The following is a 27,412-nucleotide window of genomic DNA, read 5'->3' on the forward strand; positions in this document are numbered from 1 at the left end:
TGTGTGTCAGTGTGTGCGTGTGTGTGTGTATATGTTTGCGCCCTCGCGCGTGCATTCCTCTACGCTACCGCTTGACAAATCGGTGTTGGTTTATTTACGTCACCGTAACGTAACGGTTCGGCCAAAGAAGCCGATAAAGTAAGTACCCGAATTCAAAAATTTTTTAAAAAACCTAAATTCTTAGATCGACCCTTGAAGGCGGTGCCCCAGCATGGCCGCAGCCCAGTGATTCATATAAGCACGCACTTATTCCACCCCTAATTCTCATTGTCTATTCATTTTGGTGCATTTTTAATTGCTAATCACATCACTCCTTACACTGATAATCAGAATGTAATCAATTGTTCGTTAACGAGATAAGGTTTTTGAATGTTTTGTTATACAGAAACTCCGATTGGATTTTTAATTGTGTGGTTACAAAACAAAACTGTTTTTGCACTTATCATACATTATAAACAATAGCCATGGTTTCGGATTTAGGCATAATCTGCTGCTTGTTTCAGTCATTAGACTGCGGCTATGTTGGAGCACCGCCTTGAAAAGTATTTAGTTGAATACATCAACCGCAGTACTTAGTTTGTTTGTTTTTTTCTATTGGCAACTGTTGCCGAACTGCTAAGTTACGGGGATGTAATTACACCAGCACCAGTTGTCAAGCGATCATGGGGGAACACACACACACACAAATATTTATATATATATATATATATATATATATATATATATATACATGTATGTACATACCTACATCTACATGTATATATAGATGCATATCTGGGTACAGGACGTCACAAAAAAAACATGGACGAAATGAAAAACAGAACATAAACAGAGCACAGAAAACACACAGGCCACATAGAGAACATTTCCTTCATCAGCTGCCCCTATTCTAAACTAAGCGTTTCGATGAGATACGACGGGTTTCTTTCGGTCTCCGTCTACCAAATCCACTCACAAGGCTTTGGTCAGCCCAAGGCTATAACAGAAGACACTTGCCCAAGGTGCCATGCAGTGGGATTGAACCCGGAACCATGTGGCTGGGAAGCAAACTAAAACAGAATTGACCAACTCTGCTGATGTCAACTGTACAATCAACAGCACAATAACTGCATCGTACTGCACCACCTTCGTTTCAAGCTATTATCTTCACTTCGACCTGCATTGATAAGGAATGTACCGGGTCATTTTATATGCCAAGGGTGACATGCGTTACATTCTAATCATGCAATGATAAATACTGCCCAAGTAATTCATTTTTCTTTTTTCTTTGACAAATACCTTTGAAAAATCCTCCTGATTTGCCCTCGTTTGTATTACGGGGACATAAATCTTGCTTCTCGTGTTAAGCTCGAACTGTCTTATTTTTTGAAAGAGATAACTACATCCATAATTCTTTCTGGGGGCACATGGCTTATTGTTTAGAGTAACAGACTCGCGGTCGAGCGATCACGGATTCAAATCTCAGACCAGGCGATGTGTGTGTTTATGAGCGAACCACCTAATCTCCACATGGCTCCGGCAGAAGGTAATGGTGAACTTCTGCTGACTCTTTCACCACAACTTTCCTTCAGTCTTTCCTCCTGCATCTAGCATCTCACCTGTGATGGATCGGCATCCCGTCCAGGTGGGGAACCTATACGCCAATGAAACCGGGAAACCGGCCCCTAATGAGCCAGGCATGGTTCGAGTCTCCAAGTGGAATCAACTAGCAAAAATGCCGCTAAGCATTTTGTCCGGCAAATCAACTAGAAATACTAGTATCAAATTTATTAATCCGCGGCTTAGGGCGGCGAGCTGGCAGAACCGTTAGCACGCCGGGCAAAATGTTTACGTTCTGAGGTCAAATTCCGCCGAGGTCGACTTTGCCTTTCAGGGTCGATAAAATAAGTATCAGTTGAACACCGGAGGTAATGTAACTGAGTCCCTCCCCCCTCATCCAAATTGCTGGCCTTGGGCCAAAACTTAAAACCAATATATTTATCCGAGGGTAAAAACCCTGGGCTGAAATAAAAATCTTGAATGGTCAAAGGTTGGAACTTTTCTTTTTTTATCAGCCAAGGGTTTTTAAATCTTGGATTGTTATTATTATTATTATTATTATTATTATTATTATTATTATTATTATTAAGGCGGCGAACTGGCAGGAACGTTAGCACAAATACACACACACACACACACAACAGGCTTCTTTCAGTTTCCGTCTACCAAATCCACTCACAAGGGTTTGGTCGTCCCGGGGTTATAGGAGAAGACACTAGCCCAAGGTGCCACGCAGCGGGATCGAACCCGCAGCTATGTGGTTGAGAATCATATTTCTCACCACACAGCCACGCCTGCACCCACACTTCGAAGTTACATACACACATTTCGTACTTACATCCACACATTCCGTTAATATGATTCAGACACAAGGTTGTCAATATTTACGAGAAAAGATTAATCAATATAGGCGTAGGAGTGGCTGTGTGGTAAGTAGCTTGCTTACCAACCACATGGTTCCGGGTTCAGTCCCACTGCGTGGCACCTTGGGCAAGTGTCTTCTACTATAGCCTAGGGCCGACCAAAGCCTTATAAGTGGATTTGATAGACGGAAACTGAAAGAAACCCGTCGTATATATATATGTATATATATGTGTGTGTTTGTGTGTCTGTGTTTGTCCCCCTAATTTCGCTTGACAACCGATGCTGTTGTGTTTACGTCCCCGTAACTTAGCGGTTCGGCAAAAAAAGACCGATAGAATAAGTACTAGGCTTCCAAAGAATAAGTCCTGGGTTCGATTTGCTCGACTAAAGACGGTGCTCCAGCATGGCCACAGTCAAATGACTAAAACAAGTAAAAGAGTAAATATGATAGTGACGGGTACTCTATTTTATTTGACGCTAAAAGGTTAAAACGCAAAGTTAACTTACGTGGGATTTGAACTCAGACCGTAAACAACACAAAATATTTTTTTGTCTGACGCTCTAACGATTATCCCGGCTTCCGCCGTCCCCCGAAAAGTGGGACGTATAAATTAACAACGTCTCTTTAATGAATGGAGCAATTAGTTTTGCATCTGTGACAGTTACCTCCCTTATTTTTCTTTGCACGTGTTGCAGAAACATTGTTGAGAAACTTCGCTGAAGATGGCAACTTTACCGTACACGGCTACAAGATGCGAACGAGGTAATACGAAAAAATATTACTCCACATCTATCTATCTCTACATACAGACACACACACACACACACACACATACTCATGTATTGAGGTATTTTCGTTTTTATGGGCTTAAATTAAAAAATGGCCTGTTTTACTGGTGTGTATAAGTACACATTAGTGCCCCCCGCGGCTTTAGATTTTATATATAAAATAAAATGCACAATGCAAGACAAGCGTAAATATAACTATATAGATTAATATATATACATAAGCAAACCTACATAAATAATCGGGTATAACACCCATATGTAGTTTACTGCAGACAATCTTTCCATATCAACCAGTGCAAATTATAGCGCTAAAACTCAATAGTAGGAGGGGAGGTAAGACATATTTGTCATGTTGCCGGCCTTTGAATTTATGTCCTATATATGTTTATGCCTGAATATATATATATGTCTGTATAGTTGTTGGTTAGTTTCTTTAAAGCTGGGGGTTTCGTTTTGTTCTTTTTACTTTCAGCGATTGTATTTTATTAAGAACCTTAGCCTTGTTTATTGTTTTCATTTATGTTTTGTAAGGCAAAAACTTTAATCTAACGCTAGTTTGTTCGGTGTTTTTATTGTTTCATTATGCGTCGACTTACTTCTCACGTGGCGAAATTCCCGCCACCAATTACTGTGTGTGTGTTCACCTTAAATAAATCAATAAACGAAGCTAAAATTTTTAATTGTTATCTCCTAAATATATTTAAAAAAATTAACGAAACCCTCAGTTCTTAAACTAGCCTGCAACGAAATAAGCATATATATATATATACATATATATATATATATATATATATATATATATATATATATATATATATATACGTACATGCATACATATAGAAATGTATACGACCGTATTAAAAGAGTAACTTAAAGCGAAGAATCTCTGTTAGTTGTTCGAAAAAAAACCACACTCCAAAACAATCTTTTGATCTCATGTTTAATGTCTTGTCCCAGCATAAAGGAAGTGCAATCATATATTTAAAATCTTTGAAAGCTCTCTATTTGGTAGGGAAAAAATATCTGAAAATTTAAAATACTTAGTGGTTGGAAGGAATTTAACAAGATCTCCATTGTTGTAATAATTCATTTTCATTCATTGAAATTGTGTTTTTGTTTATGACGGGAAGTTTATCTGGCACCGCGCCAATATTTATGTTACACCTGCAAGATTTGTTTATTATCAGTAAAACGGATATTTCAGTGTTAAAGCTTATCAAAAAATATACATATAAGGCGGTGAGATAAACAGACTGTTAGTATGCCGGATATAAAGTGGCATTTTGTCTGTCTTTATGTTCTAAGTTCAAACTCCGCTGGCATCAGCTTTGCTTTTCATCTTTTCAGGGTCGATAAATTAAAAAAAAAAATGTACCAGTCAAGTACTTTGATCGATGTAATCGACTTCCGCTCAAAAAATGCTAACCACATGGTTCCGGGTTCAGTCCCACTGCGTGGCACTTTGGGCAAGTGTTTTCTACTATAGCCTCGGGCCGACCAAAGCTTTCTGAGTGGATTTGGTAGACAGAAACTGAAAGGAAGCCCGTCGTATATATATATATATATGTTTATGTGTGTTTGTGTATCTGTGTTTGTCCTCCCCCCACAACATCGCTTGACAACCGATGCTGGTGTGTTTACGTCCCCCGTAATTTAACGGTTCGGCAAAAGAGACGATAGAATAAGTACTAGGCTTACAAAAAATAAGTCCTGGGTTCGATTTGCTCGACTAAAAGGCGGTGCTCCAGCATGGCCACAGTCAACTGACTGAAACAAATAAAAGAGTAAAAAGAGAGAGTAAGAATATTGGCGATCTTTCGATACAGCATCGGCTCACAGACTCCCTTGTCATATTAGATTTCTAACAAGATTCCACATTTGAAGGAAGATAGGACGATCTCTCGATATAGTCTTTTATAATAATCTTAGCGCTGTCTACTAGTTTCAGTTTGTTTTTTTTGTTTTTTTATTGATCCCCTTCCTTTCGTGAAAAGCAAGAGGTCGACCGGCTTTGAGAAAGGGGTCAAACCAAAGGGTTTGACCGAGAAAGGCGCGGAAATATTATGTGTTTTAAGGTTTTACATATTATTTCATAGGGGAAGCAACGACAAGATAACTATATTTGTGTGGAATTGAGGTCAGACAGGGTCTGTCATCTTGTCAGCCCTGTTCGAGTACATTTGTTGTAGGAGCCATCCCGTCACTTACGTAAATTTTTTTTCCCTACTCATTAAACTGCGGCCATGCTGAAGCACCGCCTGGAAGGGTTTAGTGGAACAAATCGACCCAGTACTTTTTTATCTGGTACTTATTTTTTCGGATTCTATTGCCGAACTGCTAAGTTGGGGAGGGGCGTAAACAAACGAACACCGGTTGCATTCCAAGCGGTGTGACACACACACACTGAGCTTCCATGGTTTCTGTCTATCAAATCCTCTCACAAAGGCATTGGTCGACCTGGGGCTATAGCAAAAAGCACTTGCCCAAGATACCATGCAGTGGTACTGAACTTGAAACCATATGGTTGCAAAATTAGCTTCTTAACCACACAGCTATGCGTGCGGTCAATTAACCCATAGATGTATACAATAACAATAAAAAAAACAATCTGCGGACATTATTTTAAAACTTTATTGGAAGTTTAGACATACATCGAATTCTAAACAACGATTAACCGTTATGCTGTCACACTGGAAGTAGCTATCATTCAAAACACACACACACACACATTCTTGCCAATTGCTTTAGTTTTCAGCGGGGGGGGGGGGGTCATGTTTTGTATTTATATAAAAAGAAAAAAAAAATGGAATTACTTTCCGAATTTATTTTGTCTTTTATTTTTTTCTTAAGACCAGAGTGATTTGAATTTTTGACTGCTATTTCTAGCATGTCAAGCGATTTCATAGAGGCGCTTAGCCGTTTGCTCATGTTTAATTAATGATGCGAGAGGCAGAAGAGAACTTGTTTCTCCAACTTTTTGTAAATACCACCAAAGGTTACCAGGATCAAGTTCGGAATGTTGGAGCACAACAGAAACCGGTTGATTTTTTTTTTCTTTTTTTTTTTTTCTGACAACTTCTTTAGTATTTCTATCTTCGTCGTGAAAAATGACAATTCTGGTGGGAGTGGGGGAGAAAAGTAGGAAATACTTCCTCCTCCTCCCCACCCCCATTTTCTCGCTTTTTTTTTTCTCCAAAAACCCACGTTTCCGGAGATTCCGGAAAATTGCCAAAAATCGTCCGTGTGATGTGTCTTGGAGCGTCCGTGTGATGAAAATGGTATAAATTAAAAGCATTCATCAAAATTTCGTTATCTTCCAAACATTCGCTTAATAATGAGTTTTTACTAAATTCTTCGTACTTTGAAAAATTAACTGAGACAAATGCAGTACATTTCAATAGAACTGGTAAGAAAAAGGTTAAGCTGACCCTCAATTTAATGATAAATGCCAAGTTCCAAACCCATTTGTCCTTGCTTTTACTGGGTGTTGATTCTCCATGTCACCTCTTATAAATGATAACTATGTTGTCATCAAGACAACAGAACCAGTGAAAACTGACCTGTCAGCACATCACCAGCAAACTATGTCACACACACACACACACACAAACAGGTGTCTTTCAGTTTCCACTTACCAAATCATATGACAAGGCTTTTGTTGGCCTGTGGTTATAATAGAAAATGCTTGTCCAAGGTGTCATGGGAAGCAAGCTTAATAACATAGCTGTGCCTGCACCTCGTATCGTCATCATTTAACGTCCATATTCCATGCTGGCATGGGTTAGATGGTTCGACTGAAACTAGTAAGGTGTACCAAGTTCCAGTCTGAATTGGCATGGTTTCTATGGCTGGATGCCCTTCCTAACACCAAACACTCCAAAAAAAACCCCTTTTTTTATGCTAAACTTTTTTTTTTTTTTCCTTTCAGTATTATTGAGTGTGTCCAACAAAAGTGGGATTGTGGAGTTTGCAAAGAGCTTAAGTGAGCTTGGTCTACAACTGGTTGGTTCTGGAGGAACAGCTCAAACCATCAAAAATGCTGGAATATCTATTGTGTAAGTACTTCCTGAAATTTGTATCTGTTTGAGCACTTGTCATTTTGTCTTATGTCAACCCTGATGGAGTACATCTATGATCAGAGATTCTAGCTTTGGCCATCCTGTCTTTTCTTTTTCCTTTTTTTTTTTTTTTTGAAAAAAAAAACATTTAGGACCCCATTATCTAATGTGTCCTTTATTTATAATAAGTGATTTTTAGGGAAATTTGACTGCTATTTCTAGCTGGTTGAGTGGCTACATGGAGACTCCCCCCATTCATCACCATCATTTAACATCGGTTTTCCATGCTGGCATGGGTTAGACAGTCTAACTGAAGATAGTAAGCTTGAGAACTGCTCCAAGCTCCGGCCTGTGTTGGCTTGCCTTCTACTTCTAGCAATAACTACTGCCATTACAGACTATTGCTGCCACAGCACCAGTTTAAACATTGTTAGTTTTACATCTCGGAATAGGACAGCCATCAACAATAGGTATAAAATGTCATTTAAAGGAATTTTAATATTTTACAGGGAAGTCTCTGATGTAACAAAATGTCCTGAGATGTTGAAAGGTCGGGTGAAAACCCTCCATCCTGCCATACACGGTGGTAAGTGGTCGTTTATATTATTACTGCTTAAGTGTGTGTGATTTTTTCTGCTTGTTTCAGTCACTGGATAATGGCCATGCTGGGGCCTTGAAGGGTTTTAGTATTCCTGTACTTATTGTATTGAACCATTTTGTTGAATTAAGTTACAGGGATGTAAACAAACCTACACCAGTTAATGGGTATTAAGGAACAAATGGCACAAACACATGCATACATGTGTACACACACACACACAGATAATGGGCTTCTTTTCGGTTTCCAATCTACCAAATCCATTCACAAGGGATTTGTATAAGACCCTCGCCCAAGGGACCACACAGTGGGGCTGAACCCTTTCTTACAACACAGCCATGCCTGCACCTGTGATTGTGCATAAATTTTGTCATTAATGAAATTATTTTAGAATAAAAATAATTAGGTTTCTCAATTTATTTGCTGTTGTTTTCAGATTTGACCAGATTATGGAATCGAGTCTGGTTTTGTGGGTCTGTAATCCCTATTCCTTTTCTTTAATTACACTTCACCCCTTTCATTACCTCACCCAAAATCTTCACCCACCCCTTTTCTCATCTTCTTTTGGTTGCAGCAGTGACCTCACAAGTACTGGACCCACAAAAACCTTTCCTCTTCCTCCTCCTCTTCCCACCAACAGTAACTATACTCTTACTCTTCCCGCTACCACATCCTCACATCAATAATTTTGTGTTTGCCCCCCCCCCCACTACTGCACAATAACAAATGTTGGTTTGTTTATTTCCCTGTGACTTAGTAGTTTGGCAAAAAGAGACCAATAGAATAACTAAGAACTTGAGCTTAATAAGTATTAGGGTTGAGTTCAACTAAAACCCTTCGGGCAGTGTGCCCCAGCATGGCCACAGTTCAATGAGTGAAACAATTAAAAGATGTAATGATAATTCTAATTAACAGTTGCTTGCTTTGTATGTCTATGGTTGATTATGTTCGATGCGATTAAGCGTTTACTCTCTTTCTCTCTCTCTCTCTCTTTCTCTCTCTCTCTCTCTCTCTCTCAGTTGTTACTAGCAGTGACTTGTGGTGTTATTAAAGAAAGAATTTAACCTGTTTTTATTACTTCATTCTTTAATTTCCAGGAATTCTGGCCAAGCCAACCCCTGAAGATGTGAAAGAAGTTGAAGATCTTAACTTCAATTTGATCCGGTATGTTATTGTGTCCTTGTCACTTTAATGGTTTTTTTTGTCTGTTGCTCTGAAGAAGCCATATTCTGTAGCCTGGTCAACTATGGTACAATGAGGCCTAAGTGAATTACTTGCAGGGGCCATGAAGGTTATCCTGGCTAAAAGTATAAGACGATTGTAAGAAATTACAAAGTGACTCCAGGGCCAAGAATCTTGTGTGAGAAGAAATTGATAAGCACCAATGCATGAAGCTCTCGGCCCTTGGGCCACTTTGTAACTTGTGCTAATCAAATGAAAAGTGTATATATATATATATATATATACATATAATAATAGAAAGAATATATATGCATGTATACACACATATATGTACATACTTACATCTCCATGTGTATATATATGCATATCAGGGTACAGGACGTTAGAACTACAGACAACGGAACGAACACATAGGAAAACAGATAGCCACTTGGAATTAATCCTTCGTCAGCTGCCTCTATTCTAACTAGACGTTTCGAAGATAAGGCAGAACGTACTCTAGAATAGTCTCTTCCTGAGTAGTGGATCGACCCACTCAACAGAGGATTCCAAGGTGACAAACACAAACCAAGACAGGAAAAATTGGACAGTGAAAACATTAAAAAGTCGTATGGCCAAACGCGAAGCACACACACACACACACACTCTCGTGTTTTCAGTTTTATTTTCCTGTTTGTGTTACCAAATCTGTATATATGTATGTATGTGTGTGTATGTATATTCTACTCTGTCACAACATATGAATGAGAAAGGAAGGAGTGATGGCAAACTGGTAGTGGGAGCATTTCAACTCTGTGTGTGCAACGGAAGTGGGATGATAAACATTCAATGTTGAAAAGAAAAAATCAAACAGCGTTTCAACTCTGTGAGTGTATGTGTGTGTACAAGGAAAGTATGTGAATATTTGTATCTGTGAACCAGCGTTTTTTCAGTAACAAATGATGATCGATGTCACATCTCAAAAGACAACCACTAGATGACATTGACAAGTGTATTAATTTCATTTACCATCCATATTTATATATAAAATACTACAATTAGCTATAATTTTTTTGATGGCACAGGGCCAGCTAGTATATATAATGTTTTATCTTTTTTTTTTCTTCCCTAGTGTTGTTGTCTGTAACCTGTATCCATTTGTGGAAACGGTTGCCTCAGACGATGTCACTGCTGAGCAGGCTGTGGAACAAATTGACATAGGTAAGACTTTGCATTTAACATACTAAGACATGCTTTAAAATATCACAAAAATTAGGATGTTAATTAATCATTCTGATTAGCACAGGGGTTGGTAAAATTGCTAATGAGACACAAATGTTTTATGGTGTTTACATTGTCATGCTACATGTACCAGTAATATACTGTGATGGCTTGGTTACTTTAGGTTTTCTGTTGCCAGATACCCTTCATGTTACTAACATTCACTTGTTTTTATTTCCCCGTGGTCAGTTAGGTTTTCACAGAATATTGGAAATGGACACAGCTTGTTTCACAATTGTGAGACCAAGGCCGGCGGACACACACAGGTGTGTGTGGTTTAATGTCTACTTTTTCATGCTTGCATGGGTCAGATGTAATTTGCTGCCCTTTCTGTAGCCAGTCCTCATCAGTTTCCAAACAAAATAATATTTTATCAATGCCAGACGTTTACAGAAGCTGGAAACAAACAACCTCGCTTGTATGGTAATGTTAATTTGCAACTATTACATTATATCTAGACAAGGGTACACCATGCTGGTGCCATGTATAAAGCACCCAGTACACTCTGAAGTGGTTGGCATTGGGAAGGGCATCCAGCCATAGAAACCATGCCAAAACAAATGAAGTTTGGGCAGGTCTCCAGCTGACCAGCACTTGTCAAATTGTCCAACCCATGCCACACATTAGATGATGACCGTGCATGTGTGTGTGTGTGTGTGTGCATACACGCAATGGGCTTCTTCCAGTTTCCATTTACCAAATCTATTCACAAAGTTTTGGTCAACACAGCTCTCTAACAGAAGCCACTTGCCCTAGGTGTCACACAGTGGAACTGAACCAGAAACTCCATGGTTGTGAAGCAGGCTTCTTAACCGCACAGCCATCCCTCCTGCATCCGTGTAATATCAGATAAAACGGATGTCACCATAAATTTGATCATGGAATTACTTTGAATGCAAAGCCTCATTAGACTCCATGTCATTTAATAAGTTTAATCAGATGCTGCTTAATCTCTTAACTCAAATGCACATGACAATTATGATATTAATTAATCCTTCCTTCCTTTCTCACCAGGTGGCGTTACTCTCCTCCGTGCTGCTGCAAAGAACTTTGCACGTGTTACTGTCATTTGTGACCCTGACGACTATAAGGGGTAAAGTAACAATATTAATATAAAATTATATAAGTGTATATAGGTGCAGGAGTGGCTGTGTGGTAAGTAGCTTGCTTACCAACCACATGGTTCCGGGTTCAGTACCACTGCGCGGCACCTTGGGCAAGTGTCTTCTACTATATCCTCGGGCTGACCAAAGCCTTGTGAGTGGATTTGGTAGGCGGAAATTGAAAGAAGCTCGTTGTATATATATGTGTGTGTGTGTGTGTGTGTGTTTGTCCCCCTAGCATGGCTTGATAACTGATGCTGGTGTGTTTATGTCCCCATAACTTAGCGGTTCGGCAAAAGGAGACCGATAGAATAAGTACAAAGAATAAGTCCTGGGGTCGAATTTCTCGACTACAAAGGCGGTGCTCCAGCATGGCCGCAGTCAAATCACTGAAACAAGTAAAAGAGTAAAAGAGAGAGAGTAAATACTTGAAGGATTTAGCATAGTTACATGAGAGCCTGTTTCCAAAACGATCCTCTCGTTACCAGGATTTTAAAATTACATTTGTATTGATTATGGTTGTTATGAAGTAAATACATGGAGTATATTACTGCTGTTGTTAAATATATTATTAGTGTTATGAAGTGTATTAAAGAGTAAAGATTGTTTTCCAACATAACATGACAGTCCTGGTTTAGGACTAATGTTGCTGTAATTTAGCCCCAGGAGGCATCGTCTCCAGCTGGCTTAACCAGGACTGCTATGTTATGTTGGCAAACAATCTTTACTACAAAGTACTGTTGCTGAATATCTCGCGTTGTGAGATTTACAAATAGTAATTTTGTATTAAAGAGGTTCTGACTATTCGGCCATCCAGTGAAATAGTGAATAGAAAAACTTAGCAAAGTTTTACTTCCTGTGAAGACAGAACTCTTCATCAGAAAGAAATGAAATGTCTAATACACAAATGCATCGATATACAAGTTAATTTGTTCCCAGAGATTGCTCGTAAAGCAGAGCAATAATTTCCCATAATAACAATGTTATAAATCGTAATTTGGTCCCCAGAAAAATATTTTACTTATAAAATTTATAATACTTGTAAATAAATGGCAATAAAACAACAGAACAATGTAAAGAATATTTCGTGTAAAGTAAAAAGAATGTCAAGAATCATTTATAATAAAAAAATATTATAATTAGAATTGTTTTCAGAATCATATTCCCTTGCATTAGGCTCGTGCACACCATCACTTGTAGATGCAATTTCCAACTCACAAGCATTTGTTGATTCCTTTTTGATAAACACTTCTACAGTTGTTTGCTTAGCTTTTTTTTTTTGCTCTTTATAAATTTCTCGGTAACACGCAGAAGCATTTGTTATGGTGGTAGAAATTTTTGCACTTCGTTCAAAATTTGGATCTTGTGCTTGAAAAATTTCCAAGGCTTTATCCAAATGTTGAAACGCTTCCTTGAGTCCTTTAAAAGTGAATGCATTAACTGGCGCCTCTTCAACCGTGTCCTTTTCTTCTTTTGTTGCCTGCTCTTGCATTGCAATAAGGTCTTCGTTAGTGAGTTCATCACTGTGTGATTGAAGCAGCTCAACGATATCACTTGCCGACACATTGAGATTCAATTCATTCGCCAGCTTTACAATTTCTTCTATTTCTTTATCTACATTTTCTTGCAGGGATTCAAAACCCTCAAAATCATCAAGAAATTGAGGGCAAAGTTTTTTCCAAGTGCCCTTCATATTCTTTTGAGGGATGTTATCCCAAGCTTTACTTATGATTTTCACTGCGGAATAAATATTGTGATTTTTCCAGAATTCCATTAGAGTTGGTGCCCCTTCTCTGTCTGTTTCTTCATTCAACATTGCAAATGTGAAACGTAAATAATGGGCTTTAAAAGTGGCAATAACACCCTGATCCATTGGTTGCAGAAGTGATGTTGTATTTGGAGGCAAAAAAATAACTTTGACGTTAGGATGGAGATGTTTCAGAATTGGAGGGTGGCTAGGTGCATTGCCAATAAGTAGCATTGCATGAAACGGAAGTTCGTTCTTATCACAATATTCCTTAACTTCTGGCACAAAGTGATATGAAAACCATTCTTCAAATAATGTTGCTGTCACCCAAGCTTTTTTATTAGATTTCCATATAACTGGAAGGGTACTTTTTAAGATGCCTTTAAGTGCCCTCGGATTTTCCGCTCGATAAACTAACATCGGTTTTAATTTTAAATCTCCAGATGCATTTCCTCCAAATAATAATGTCACCCGATCTTTAGCCACTTGGAAACCAGGCCGCGCAGATTCCTCCTTAGCAATGTAACTTCTGGATGGCATACGTTTCCAGAAAAGTCCGGTTTCGTCGACATTGAAGATTAGTTGTGGAACGTAGCCCCCTTCTTTAATTATTTCTGCCAATGTTTCTGGGAATTTTTCTGCTGCATCGACATCAGCGCTTAACACTCCTCCTTGCATTTTGATGGAATGCCACCTGTGTCGGTTTTTAAATCGCTCAAACCAGCCTCTGCTGGCGACGAAAGTTTCGTTTGTGTCACCTTTCATTTCTTTAAGCATACTGAAAAGAGACAAGGCTTTGCTCCGAATCGCCGCTCGGTTGACATTCATATGCATGCGTTGTGTTGTGTCACTTATCCATACGTTTAAAAGTTTTTCCATTTCCGGAATAATGCTTCCAGAATCTCTTTTACGAGACCAGGTTGAGTACAAAAGCTGCGCATTTCTCACTTGAGATAAATATTTTTGTTTTTCTTTGAGAATTGTGCAGACAGTTGACGAGTTAAGTGAAAATTTGTCACTGATGTTCTTCACAGTTGTACCACCATCGTGCATTTTCACAATTTCATACTTCGTTTCCAAAGTGATGGCTTTTCGTTTCTTTTTCTTCCCGTCGGTGTCCGTTGTACACTTTCGTTTCAACATTTTAGGTGGGTTTAAAAAATGCCCAAAATAACAGTGTAAATACACGTATACAATATAAAAATGTGGTACGAAGAATTAGCTTATAATCAAACTTGGGCATCGGACCATTAATCCATTAATTAACGAAGTTAACATTTTCGCTAACGATTTAACTTTTGAAGTTAACCCCGGAAATCATTATCGGACTAATTGAATTCCGTTGATTCTACGGATTTTGTAGTTTTGGCCCGTTTTAAAGGTGTTTGTAGTTCGTTTTAGAGCTAAAACTTTTTGTTTTGTTTTGTTTTTTTTCTATTATGAAAATTAACGTTGACGGTTTATCGATAACTTCCGTTACATTGCGAAATAATTAACTGATTAACGGTTATCGAACTTAACTTTTTGGTTAACCGATTAATGATTAATGAAGTTAACTTTTCGATCAACGGTGTCCACTTTTACTTATAATTAATTAATCTCTCAACAAATTGCACGCACCGACTGAAATTTTAGGCCGTAGTTAATTCTGTTGCCATATGCAGCTGTTTAGACGCGTCAGAACCGGATTTGCCACACATACACACACGCAAAATGGTTAATTAGCCTTTTTTTTTTTATATTTATAAAATAAAACTCGTAAACCTGGGGTCTCGTAAAGCGGGTCCTCGTGAAGTGAGGTATTACTGTAGTTCCATAGAAGAGATCATAAAACAAATTGTGATAGAGAAAACAAAGGAAGGGGAGATAACAAACAAGAATATATGTTAGTGAGATTAACTCCCTTGCCTTTATTTTCGCCCGCATTCGTTCACCTTGACCCGTAAGCATTTCGGTTCTTTACAACCAAGTGTCGAACCCGTTGTGTGTGTGTGTGTGTATGTACGCACGCACACACATAACCGCCTGGAAGAACTTTGGGAAAGACTTACGTCCCTTCGCGGGTAGGGTGGGACAAAAGGAAGTCTTGCCCAATTTTGCGTCCCAATCATGTTTCGGTTTCAATCTGACAGTGGCACCTTGGGACAGTGGCTTCTATTATAGTCTCGGGCTGACCAAAGCCTTGAGTGGATTTGGTAGATGGAAACTGGATTAAGGTTTACTTTAACACCCGGCTACCAAAGCAAAAACAAAAAAAAAGTGTAATAGGTGTAAAAAAAATGTATTAAACAAATATGAAAACAAAAAGTTGTTCTAACGAACTGGATGGGGGAGGGGACTTTCGGAAAATTCACAAGATCCAATTTTTTTCTTTATAAAAGTTTGAAAATTTTTTTACATTCATTTATTTTACGTTTGAGTAATAGCAAATTGTTTTGGAAAAAGATCCCATGTGTTGTGGTGAGACAAAAAAATACATAAATACGGTGTTGAATATGGTTTCACGATGGAAAAAAAAGTTAAAGGCGATTTAGCTGATGTGTGTGTGTGTGTAGTATATACTGAGGCCCCCTTCGGTCATGACTGACCATGGAATTGCACCTAGAAAGTTATCTTCCCAGGCACAAGTCTGGGCAAGGTTGTTTATGGAAAACCAGCAGTCGCCCATGCATACCACCTTCCCCTTTCCACGCCACCAGTGAAAAGGCAAAGGCCGATACAGTTTGGCACCTGTGACGTCGCAACTCCTTTCTATAGCTGAGTGAACTGGAGCAACGTGAAATAAAGTATCTTGCTCAAGAACACAACATGCAGCCTGGTCCGGGATTCGGACTCACAACCTCATGATCATAAGCTTAGCGTTCTAACCACTGAGCCATGAATTTATATAATATATATGCATGCAATTTCACACACAACTTGTACCAGCATGAGAAACGGACTTTAGGTAATGATTTTGCATATCATGTCTGTCCATGGGAAATACCATCTTGCTTAGAAACAGGTGAGACTTGACAACAGAAAGGCACTTGACCATATTAAATTTACCTGAAACAAGTTCCATCTGATGCATGCAAGCATGAAAAAGTGGACGTTAAAACAACAATGATGATGGTAAAACCTTGAGAACATTAAGACAAATAGAACTGAACAAAGAATGAATTATTGTTCCTTAGATTTTTTTTTTTTTTTGATTTTTTTTTTTATCCTTTTCTAGAATAATTGAAGAAATGAAGAACTCCCCAACGAAAGATTCAACCCTTGAAACCAGAAAAAGACTTGCTGTGAAGGTGAGACATTCCTCCTTTATTGTTGGCGTTTATTTAAAGAGGCTGCGAGGTTAAGTAGTTCGTTTCCCAAACTTGTGGTTTCAGGTTCAGTCCTACAGCATGGTACTGTGGGCCGAGTGTATTCTGCTGCACTCAAAGGCTGACAAACGCCTTGAACAAAATGCTTCATTTCACACAGCTCTGCGACCACTTCAACACCTGATGCATGGTACACGATGCAACCCTTCAGACAATGTCGCTTTTGATGGAGAGAGTGGACTGACATGTGGCACTAACATTTGATTGCTATAAACATGTGGCACAAACATTTGGTTGTTATAAACATGTGGCACGAACATTTGATCATTATAAACATGTGGCACAAACATTTGATCACTATAAACAAATCACAGGTCAAAAGCTGAATGCTCATACATTGTCTTTGACAGGAGTATCCATCACATGTGTGTGTGTGTGGACATCATCATTATGATGCAACCAATGTCATTCATTTCCAGTCTTTCATGAAAGCCATGTCTAGCTGTGGAAATTATTACCTTGCTTGGAGACATGTGAGAGTTGACGACTGAAAGGGCCATCCAAGTGTTGAAAATCCGCCACAACTTTCGCCTGACTCTTGAAATCATGGAAACGATGGGGCATGAAACGATGCAGATGTTCCTAAATTTTATGCATGCCTTCTTTATTTGCAGGCTTTCAACCATACAGCAGAGTATGATGCTGCTATCTCTGATTACTTCCGGAAGCAGTTTAGCCAGAATGTTTCCCACTTACCCCTGCGCTATGGTATGAATCCTCATCAGAAACCAGCACAGCTCTTTACCAATTCATCAGAATTACCTTTGAAAGGTAAATATTCTTCAATCTATCCAAAAACCTGTTTCAGTCAGTGATTCTCTCTTGAAGATTTCAGTCTCAATTCTAAAATAACATGGTGAGGCTATCACTACCATCATAGCCCTTAAGTTCTTCACTTCCTGTAGAGCATATGCCATTAGCTTTTCTCTACTGTTCTTGACTCTGAGTTGTTGGGGCCACAACCTCAGTATGTGGGAGTCCCTGAGAGAGTGATCCTTCCTCTCCCAGGTTTTGATTTATCTTCGATTCTCCTCTACTTTTGCATTTTTCACTAAGTACAGGTATTGATCTTATGCAAATGCAATTTTATCACTTCAAAAGGGTGGTCCCTCTTAGTTTGGCCTCTGTTTTTTTTACATATCCTGTATGGGAGACCCTACTAGGAGCTGACACTCTGCTGGCATGTGTTTCAGGGTCATTGGGCCATACAAGCCACAACATCACAACAAGGACTGGTAGGGGTGTTGGCTGTATGTAAACTCGTTTTTACCTCTGGAAAGAGATGGACCATATTAGCATGGTTTACAGGCCCACCACACCACAGCAAGGACTTTTCCTTGTGGTCAGCCCACCATCATCATCACTTCCCCCTAAACCCCCCAAGTTAGTGTTTGAGAATCTAGGACTCTAATTATAAATAAAATATTCCAACTTGTGCAGGATACTCATTACAGGTGGTATCATGTAGACACCCACAAACTCTTCCTTCACCTGTATACAACCCAACTAGTTTCTACAGGTCATTCAGCCTACAAGGAATAACTGAAGCCCTTTCAATTCTTCTGTTATCTAGAAACATCCTCTTTTTATTTCAGTTGATTTAAAAAATAAGAAAATAAAATGATTTTGTTGTTAAACTAATTTTAGAAATTTTGTACCACAGAACCGAGAGGTGGGTTGTTACCAAATTGGTTCAATTACATCTTTGCTAAAAGATATGATAAAAGTGACACACATTGGATAATATAGCCCTAGATACATTGTGTCTGAAAAATCAACAGGAGGGTCATGATTGGATTGTCTTTGGTGGTAGATTTACATTCCTAAGACTGATCTGGTGATAAATTTAGGATCTGGAATTAATGGAGTTTTCTTTTTGTTGCAGTTGCAAATGGCTCCCCTGGATTTATCAACCTCTGTGATGCTTTCAATGCTTGGCAATTGGTGAAAGAACTGAAAAATGCTCTTGGTTTGCCAGCAGCAACCTCGTTTAAACATGTCAGCCCTGCAGGTATGTTCTTTGGCTCAATAATAGCTGTGCGTGTGTGTGTTCATTTTGATCTTGTGTTAACATTGTGAGAAAATTGTAAAAGCATTTCATTATTCAAGCAGAGTCCCTCATTTCCAGTCTTCCCTGTAAACTAAACATATCTGATCAAGTACATTATTTGCATTTGATAGATATTTGTCCTCATCTTGTTTGTTAACACAATGTTTCGGCTGATATACCCTCCAGTCTTCATCAGGTGTCTTGGGAAAATCTCATCTGACTCAAACAAACATGGAAAAGTGAATGTTAAAATGAAAAAAAAGGGGGAATAAAAGAAGCAGTATGTCTGTGTTGTCAATGTCTTTCTTGTCTTCAGGCAGTTTGTTGAATTTCAAGGACTGAGATTTTCTTTGTAATAAATACAGTGCGGCCTAATGAAGATTCAGTTCTCACCAAATCAAGTCGCCAGGTTCCATCTCAGTTCCTGACTGTTCTATTGATATTATTGATCCCAAAGGAAAGACATGATCATTCCTTCGCAATTCTTCTGAAACCTTTAATCTGTGAAATTTCTTTCAGAGTTTTATATTCTTCTAAAGGACTCTCATAATATTTCTCTAAGCAGGATCTTATGTCTTATGAAGATCTTGTATAGAAGAACCATGAGATATTAAAGAATCCATTATACCCAAATGATTGTTTTGGTGGGTTTTTTCTTTTCTTTTTTTTTTTCTTCAATGTTGTTTGTCTATTTTATCGTCAGGTGCTGCAGTAGGAACACCCCTTAGTCCTGAACAGGCTCAACTGTGTATGGTAAATGATATGGAGGATCTGAGTCCCCTTGCTGTTGCTTATGCAAGAGCCCGTGGTGAGTATATTAAACAAGCTTTTATATATTATATAAGAGAATCCAAACTCTTTTAGAAGAGGAACTCCATGTTTATTTATGTTCAAGAGCTACAAGACATGTTTTGAAATTATGAGTAAGAAAAGATAACTCTACATATTGGGTTGGTACATAATGCGGTTTTTTTCAACAAAATCAATAGCATGTAACAAAAACATCTTTTAAATGATTATTCTGGAGCATATTCACCATCTACTTCAATTCCTGCTTCCCATTTGCTTGGCAGACGGTCAGACCGTCATTTAAAGATGTTTTTGTTAAATATTGTTATTGCTTTTGTTGAATAAAATTTGTTGAAAAAAAAGCTGCAATAATTCTGCACCAACACAATAGTTTTGCTGGCTGAACTAGATTGGTTAATCTCTACTTATTGAAGATCTTTGTTGAGTCTTAATTTTTACAGCTAATTCTTTAAAATCTGGCTAGTGTGATATGAAAGCCTTTTCCAAGGAACATAGTACTGCAAAGACATACATTGGGTTTCTTTCAGTTCCCATCTACCAAATCTACTCACAATGTTTTGATCAGATCAGGGCTATAGTAGAAGGCACTTGTCCAAGGTACCTTGCAGTGGGACTGAACCCAAAGCCATGTGACTGGGAAACACACTTAACTATACTGCCATTTTACTATAATAGTAAAATTCTATTCAACACATACTTTGGGCATGAGGTTAAGATGCTGGATATTTAATCACATGATTATGAGTTCAAGCCAAGCTAAGGCCCATATCTCAATTTACCAATCTGATCTTCTTAATTCATTGAACAGCAGCAATAGGTGAACTTGCAATGTTCCTTTCTGCACAAATCACTGTGACCAATCCTTTGTCAGATCTTCCTTCCCTCCCACTGGAATCGTCTCCTAGCAAGGGTTGCCCAGCAACAGCTTAAACAAAATGTAAACAGCCTCAATTTTACCAATCTTAGAGGGCCAGCAAGTGCCATGGGCCCTGCCCCGTCTTCCACACACAGCAACTTAATAAATGATTCTATGTCTGATTTCTCCAATCAGATTCTAACTTTGATTGTTTATATTCTCTGAAGGAGCTGACCGCATGTCATCATTTGGGGACTTCATTGCTCTCTCCGAACCCTGTGATGTCTCAACAGCTAAAGTCATATCAAGAGAGGTAATTGCATGTTTTTTTTTTTCCATGACTGTATGGTAAGAAGCCTGCTTCCCAACCACATGGTTCTGAGTTCAGTCTTACTGTGTGGCACCTTGGGCAGGTGTCTTCTCTTATAGCCTCATGGAACATGAACTATTTTTTCGAACAACAAAAGACACAAATGGAAAACAACATAATGAACGACCCTTCATCAGCTGTTGGCTGTTTTTCTAGTCTCGTATTTCGAGCATTTAACAACAATATACGCTTTCGATAAAACAGTTGGCCCCGCAAAGCAAATTAAATTAAATTTGGGATTTTACGGAGGGTCTAAATAGGTAACATAAACAGGACGGTGAAAACAAATATGTATACATATATATATATATATATATGAGAGAGAGAGAGAGAGAGATGGATATAGATGGGGATAGATGGATATAGATGGAGATAGATGGATAGATGGATATATAGATGGATGGATGGATAGATATAGATAGATAGATATAGCTAGCTATATATATATATATATATATATACATATATAAAGAGAGAGAGAGAGAGATACATATATAGATAGATAGATATAGCTAACTATAGATAGATAGATATATATATATATATATATATATATATATATATATATATAAAAGAGAGAGAGAGAGAGATACATATATATATAGATAGATAGTTGAAATTTACAGAAAAACAAAATACGAAGACAGGTGTATTAGTTTGATGCTCAGGAATATGAAATGGTAAGATGCAAGGATTATGGTGAGTGAAGATAGTAAGCTTTGAGCTGTCCAATGAAGGTATAAAAAAACATCTTTCAGAAACAATAATGGTTTATTGATGTAAAACATAAATTTTTCCTGTATTGAAGTTGAATAATCTGGGAAAAGTTAAAGTTCACAGTTATCAGCAGTGGTTGCTGTGTTTGCGAATAGAATTCCAAAATTAGGGACTGGCATAGATAAAATCCAGGCTGCCAATGTTTCATAGCTAGCAGAACCTCAAAAGTAGTAATTAACCAAACGAGGGGTAATCCACTAGCTATGAAACCTTTCTAGCCTGGATTTTTATCTGCTCCAGTCTCTAAAATCTCATGTTATATAAAAAATAAATAAATAGAAACATTTTCATCACTCTGTAATCCTTAACCCATTACCTACCAGTGATCTCGTATGAGATCGCTTAAAAATTACAAATTTCGTAATTATCTGTCAATATTTACACATATCTAACCTTTTTGCTATATCTACCAGGTACATTTCTCTGATATTCAAATGAGGTTTGCTAATTTTTCACCCAATATCTCGCTTATTTCTATTTAAAATGTTATTTTGATCATTCCAGTGTGTTTCTAAGGCTGTTTTATGCTAGAAATCAAAGTTTCATAAAAAAAAATTCCAGTTAATAGAATTATGGGAGGTAATGGGTTAAACATTTTTCATTTTTTTGTTGTCTGGTGGTGGTGGGGAGTTGGTATATATTTTTTTTATTTCATTCTGTTTGATTCAGAATTGTCAAAAGTATGGAATTAAACTATTCTCCATTGTTAATTGTCAGGACACTGCCTCCTTCAAAAATTCTGTTTCTTCAAATTCCTCTTGCTACACCAAAGCACTTTCTCCTCTAAGTCTCTTTTACTGTTTCTTTTGCTCTATTTTTGTGTTTTATTCTGTGTTCGTGCTTTTGGCTTTCGCTTCTGCCTTTATTTCCTTGGCTTTCTGTTCCCTCTTTTTAACCTTTCTAATAAATTGGAGCACACCAAAGAACTACATATAATAAACTCAATAATCATTAACCTCGAGTTCAAATTCCGCCAAGGTCGATTTTGCCTTTCATCCTTTCAGGGTCTACGTAATCAACTAGAAACCTCCGCCAAATACAGGTTTTGCGTCCATAGTAGAAAGGGTTTATTAGTAGTAACCTTCAAAATTTCATGGCCCTCAATTAAAAATACAGAGTTACCTGCTCTTCGGAGGGAAAAAATTGCTGTTTTTCAGCGCATGCGTCAGTTTACCGTACTTTTTCTCTTCCTGTCTCCCTCACTATATAAAGTCTCGTTTCCTTTCTTTCTCCCTTTTACAGTCTCAACTGGTGAGTATTATCCGTCTCCTCTGACTCGATTTCTCGGAACACGTGCGATATTTATTTGCTTCACAATATTTAGTACCTTTAATTCTTAGAACCAAGCGATCGCGTTTCTTCTTATTTCATTTTGCTAACTACAGTTATATGTACTTACACGTGTATTTTTTCTAGAATATATTGCGTATAATTAAATACGTGTGGTTTACATAAAAGATCATGGGGAGTGATTTTTAAAATTTGGAAGAAAAAAAAATTCATACTTTATTATATTGGTTTTTTAAATTTATTTTACGGGTATGTGTTAGTGCATTTTATTATAAATAAAAAGATGCAATGAAGCATTTTCGAGGGTGTGGATTACGACTCCAAGGCTAAAAATCAGAAAAGGATTTTCTGGAGAATGCTCGGAATCGTTCGCTCCTTTTACTCGAATTAGTGTATTCATCTCATTAATATCCATCTTCGAGAGTAAACTACGTAATTTTTATATTTCGAACAGATTTAAGGGGTGAGGAAGATAAAAAATAAGATTGGTAATAAAATCGATCGAAGAGTTTTGATGATCCGAAACCTTTTTCCTTCGAAATTTTATTCGTCCGATTATAATCTGCACCTTCTGCGATGTATCTACCAGATTTGATGAGTAAATATGTACGGAAATGTGTGAGGAAACTGCCAGTGGGGCACTAAGCTGTAATTAGACGATCTTTGTATATTTAGGTTAATTTACTTTTTCCATGTATAAAATTTAGGAACGGAAAACAAAGAAAGCACCATAATATTGTCTCGGTGTCTTCAAGTTTAGTATCAAGTTTTTTTTTGTCTTTTGATCAATGTTTGTAACATTATTAAAACATCAGCTTTATTGTAAGCGATCACCGATGATTGTTTTCCGACCTCGTGGTGTCCGCCGTCCCTTCGTTTTGAGATTTGCGACTTGAATGTTTGCCCAGTGCTCGACCGCTACTACCGGTCACTTGCATGATTTACTGCAAATCCCGTTAAATGATTAACAATCATTATTTTAATTGCGAACTTTAGCTTTCTTAGATGATTTTTAAAGCGATCGGGCGGGTGAACCGTGTTTATAAATACTAATCTAGTGTTGGTTTAGTTAAGTGCTGAGATAATTAGGCGAAATCTGATGGTAATGTGGGGCCTTGTTAAAAGTCTTTTACTGTTTGTCCCCTTTGCTCTATTTTACGACGCTGAGATTGTTGAATATTCAAAGTGTAGTGTTTATTCTTGTTTTGGCGAAGGTAAGGAATACACACACCCGGTATTTTCGCCGAAAACTGTTCGTGTGTGTATTTCTTTAATACACGTTTCCCAACTTTCGAGTAACTGGGGCTTTATAAAAAAGGGGTGCTACTAAAGCAGAGCGTCCGCGCTAGCTAGTCTTGAGTGGTCGATCCTAACCCGCGTGTGCAAATGAATACGTGGTTAGGGTTAGGATCGACCACTCGCGACTGCGCGTTCGGGTCCGCGCTGTTTCAGTAGTACCTAAAAAAAGGCTTCGTGTTTTTCAACTTATGAGGCAGGGACATTTGAGATGTTAATTTGCATAAGTAGGGGGTTTAAGCTGATTTACTACTGTAACTCTCCAGGTGATTATTGGGCATCTCGCTGTTCTGAAGCAACTAATTTTATAAACCTATTTATGCGTTTTATTTACATTTGGCAGATATTTATTTATATAGAATTCTAGGTAGAGATGGACTATATGTAATCTGAACCTTCCCCCCCCCCCCCCTTATTTATTTTTTTACGGAATCCCACGTTTTAGGCTATGGAGATTCCGATTCTGTAAACAAAAATTCGATTCCCCCCCTCCCCGGTTTTTATATAGATCCACAGGGTAAACCTAACCCTAACGCTAGTTTTGTGAGATTTAGCTGTTATTTCTAGCATGTAAATAGCCTGTTTGGTGGGGGGAGGGGGGAATTGAAATTTTTTTTTCAGAATCGGAATCTCCATAGCCTAAAACGTGGGATTCCGTAAAAAAAAATTAATAAGGGGGGGGGTTCAGATTACATATAGTCCGTCTCCGCCATTTATTTATATAGAATTCTATGCCTGTCCGTTTGCATTATTAATCTGCTAGAATGGTTTCAGTAATTCTTTTTCTCTTCCTCTCAGGTCTCAGACGGCGTCATAGCTCCTGGATACGAGGCAAATGCTCTTACAATTCTCAAGAAGAAAAAGGGTGGCAACTATTGTGTGTTACAGGTAAGGGGTTATTGTTTTACCTGTTCTTCTGATGATATCTATATTTAAGGTATGGGGAGATGATGATATTCTACATGCGTGTCAACTGACCCTTTGTGTCACAGGAATGTGGTCAGTTCTTGACTGCATTCCCTGTCCACGGGTGGATGATCATAACTTATAATTCTGATCCCCTTCTTTGATAATAATTTCGTGTTTAATTGCTAATTAGTTTGTAACGTAAATCTTATTTTCTACAACTTATTGAATTGCTGAGTTTATTAAGTTATGCTGCTTTTTTTTTTTCGCTTTGGCTGATCATGTGATTCCTGGTTTTCAGATTGATCCCAACTATGATGCCCCTCCTGTTGAAACCAGAACTTTGTTCGGGTTGCAGTTGCAGCAACTCCGTAATAATGCTCCTATTACTAAAGATCTCTTCAACAACGTGGTGACAGATGGCAAGAAGGTGAGTGTTATTTTGCGCCGTGCAGCTTATTGAGTACTTTCTCTCAGGGTTTGCATAGGAAGCTATGGAATCTTTGAAAGATATTTGCTTTCATGTAATGGTATTAAGACCAAGTTTCTAAAGCAAGAGGTGTTAAGGCTTGCTCTATCGATATTGCTTAATATACCGGCTGTTTCAAAAGTCTCCATATATAAGGAAAAAAAATTTTTTTTTTTTTTTTAAGAAATACTTTATTGGATCCCCTCTTGATTGTTTAAGTTGTACTCGGTGTTCTGGTGCTGGCATGGGTGGAGTTGTCAAGTGATTTGCAAGTATAATAACGAAAAGGGACCCCTGGGCAGGGTAACCTTTGGTGTGGTGGGGGATGAGTACTTTATTCTTAAGTGGATTGCTTTTATACGTTTCTATGTTTAATATGTATGGTGAGAATTTTGCCCTCCCTTCATAATTATGGTGTCTCATTCTCTCTGCTTGTTACAGCTTCCTGATTCTGCTATCCGTGATTTGTTGGTGGCTTCCATCGCTTTGAAGTATACCCAGTCTAACTCCGTTTGCTATGCTCGTGATGGACAGGTACAGTTGCTTTGCTCTCTCTCTCTTCCTGACTTTCCTCTTCTTTGATAAGCTGTGTTAATCTGGGTATTATTCAAAACGGTTTTCTCTGGTTAATTTTTAGGTGATTGGTATCGGTGCTGGCCAGCAATCGCGAATTCATTGTACACGGTTGGCTGGAGACAAGGCTGACAACTGGTGAGTGTCAGTTTTCTGGTTGATTTCTTTGGAGAGCTGTGATGATTTCTTCTTCTGATTTCATTATGGAGATATTTGAAGAGGCTGTATCTGAGTTCTAACCAAACTTTGTATTATTCCAGTTGTTTGTTGTAGTCTCAATCCATCATTTATCTCCTGTGGGCATTAACTTCTTGTATTTCTTTTCCTCTAAGGTGGTTGCGACAGCATCCTAATGTTCTTGGCATGAAGTTCAAGAAGGGTGTGAAACGAGCAGAAATGTCCAATGCTATTGATGTTTATGTTCTTGGAACTGTTGGTGAGGTATGTTGAGATTTTCAGCTTTAGTCAATTGGGATTATGACTCAAAGCCTATATTTTCATGTGAATTTATAACCATCTCTTTTCTTTTTTTGTCGTTGCAGGATATGACCCTTTCAACTTGGGAAGATCTGTTTGAGGAACGTCCACCAGAGTTCACAGAGGTTTGTGCATGTTGTTTTGTTCCACCATTTTAGAGATTTTGAGGCAAGGTAGAATTCCTGTTGGTTGTTTCTGTCTGAATCAACACTGCCATATTTCAATTAAGTTTGATGGGTTTGTTAAAATAAGCTCGCTATCTGTTAGGCAGGTGTTTGGGACATAAATGAGCATCAAATTTTAAAATCACAAGTTATTGATAAGCAGAACTGATAACAGGATGAGATACGATTTTTAGTTTGTATATGTTTTGGGTGGGTAGTGAACCCTATGCAGTTAAGGGGGCTGTGAGACTTCAAAAGTAAGTTTTTAGCTAGGAAGATTAGAACTGCACAACTTCCAAATTCTTCATTATTTTAATGGTGATTTTTTTTTTTTTTTTTCTCTAAATTTCAGGAAGATCGTATTGATTGGATAAAACGTCTAGATGGAGTTTCTCTGAGTTCCGACGCCTTCTTCCCTTTCAGGGACAACATAGATCGTGCCTATCGGGTATGTAAATAGTAGATATTCCACATTCGTGTTAAGTAAACTCATGATGAAAGTTTAGTCTCGTTCGTGTGATGGTAATTCTTCTGGAATTTCCTCTGAACACACTTAGCATTTCTGAAGTTTACTCAAATATTTTCGTTGATTTCTGGAATTTTCTTTTAAAAAGTGGTTAATTTTGTTTTAAAACTGTTTTCATTGTTTCTATTTCAGAGTGGAGTACAGTACATTGCCTCTCCTGCTGGTTCTGCTAATGATGCGGTTGTTATTGAGGCTTGCAACGGCCTTGGCATTGCTTTGGCTCACACCAATCTGCGTCTGTTCCATCATTAATTCTCCACCAATACTGAATCTCTGTTCGTGTTTTTCTAATAAATGATTTCCATGACTTTCTTATTCAAATAAAAGTATTCAAACATTA

The 27,412-nt window shown here is 38.0% G+C and overlaps 1 protein-coding gene and 1 non-coding gene across 4 annotated transcripts; both read left to right on the forward strand.

The window, feature by feature from the left end:
• LOC106874801 (bifunctional purine biosynthesis protein ATIC) lies at nt 1-27,412 on the forward strand. 3 transcript variants are annotated; one of them, XM_089364050.1, is made up of 20 exons: nt 8-138; nt 3,100-3,166; nt 7,121-7,247; nt 7,760-7,836; nt 8,946-9,012; nt 10,142-10,230; nt 11,305-11,383; nt 16,358-16,430; nt 17,123-17,279; nt 18,394-18,519; nt 19,262-19,366; nt 20,452-20,537; nt 24,756-24,845; nt 25,165-25,293; nt 25,774-25,866; nt 25,970-26,043; nt 26,238-26,346; nt 26,448-26,507; nt 26,899-26,994; nt 27,205-27,412. In XM_089364050.1, exons 2-20 carry the CDS (start codon nt 3,127-3,129, stop codon nt 27,322-27,324), a joined length of 1,797 nt encoding a protein of 598 aa, XP_089220176.1. In that variant the 5' UTR covers nt 8-138; nt 3,100-3,126; the 3' UTR covers nt 27,325-27,412. The 3 variants fall into 3 exon arrangements, with proteins under 3 accessions (XP_089220177.1, XP_089220176.1, XP_014778143.1); XM_089364051.1 differs by lacking the exon at nt 3,100-3,166 and having other exon boundaries at nt 1-138; XM_014922657.3 differs by lacking the exon at nt 8-138 and having other exon boundaries at nt 2,996-3,166.
• Nucleotides 24,900-25,018, forward strand: LOC128249733 (small nucleolar RNA SNORD10). The gene has a single exon (XR_008265840.1). It is a non-coding gene; the product is annotated as a small nucleolar RNA SNORD10 (small nucleolar RNA).

The sequence above is a fragment of the Octopus bimaculoides genome, chromosome 16 (assembly GCF_046866305.1).
Source record: "Octopus bimaculoides isolate indiv1 chromosome 16, ASM4686630v1, whole genome shotgun sequence".
Taxonomy (NCBI): domain Eukaryota; kingdom Metazoa; phylum Mollusca; class Cephalopoda; order Octopoda; family Octopodidae; genus Octopus; species Octopus bimaculoides.

Bases quoted from the DNA above. Each gene is read 5' to 3' on its own strand.
- LOC106874801 (XM_089364050.1), top strand. From the start codon at position 3,127: ATGGCAACTTTACCGTACACGGCTACAAGATGCGAACGAG. The intron at 17,280-18,393 runs GTAAATATTCTT...TTTTTGTTGCAG, and splicing joins ATCAGAATTACCTTTGAAAG to TTGCAAATGGCTCCCCTGGA. The intron at 24,846-25,164 runs GTAAGGGGTTAT...CCTGGTTTTCAG, and splicing joins GCAACTATTGTGTGTTACAG to ATTGATCCCAACTATGATGC.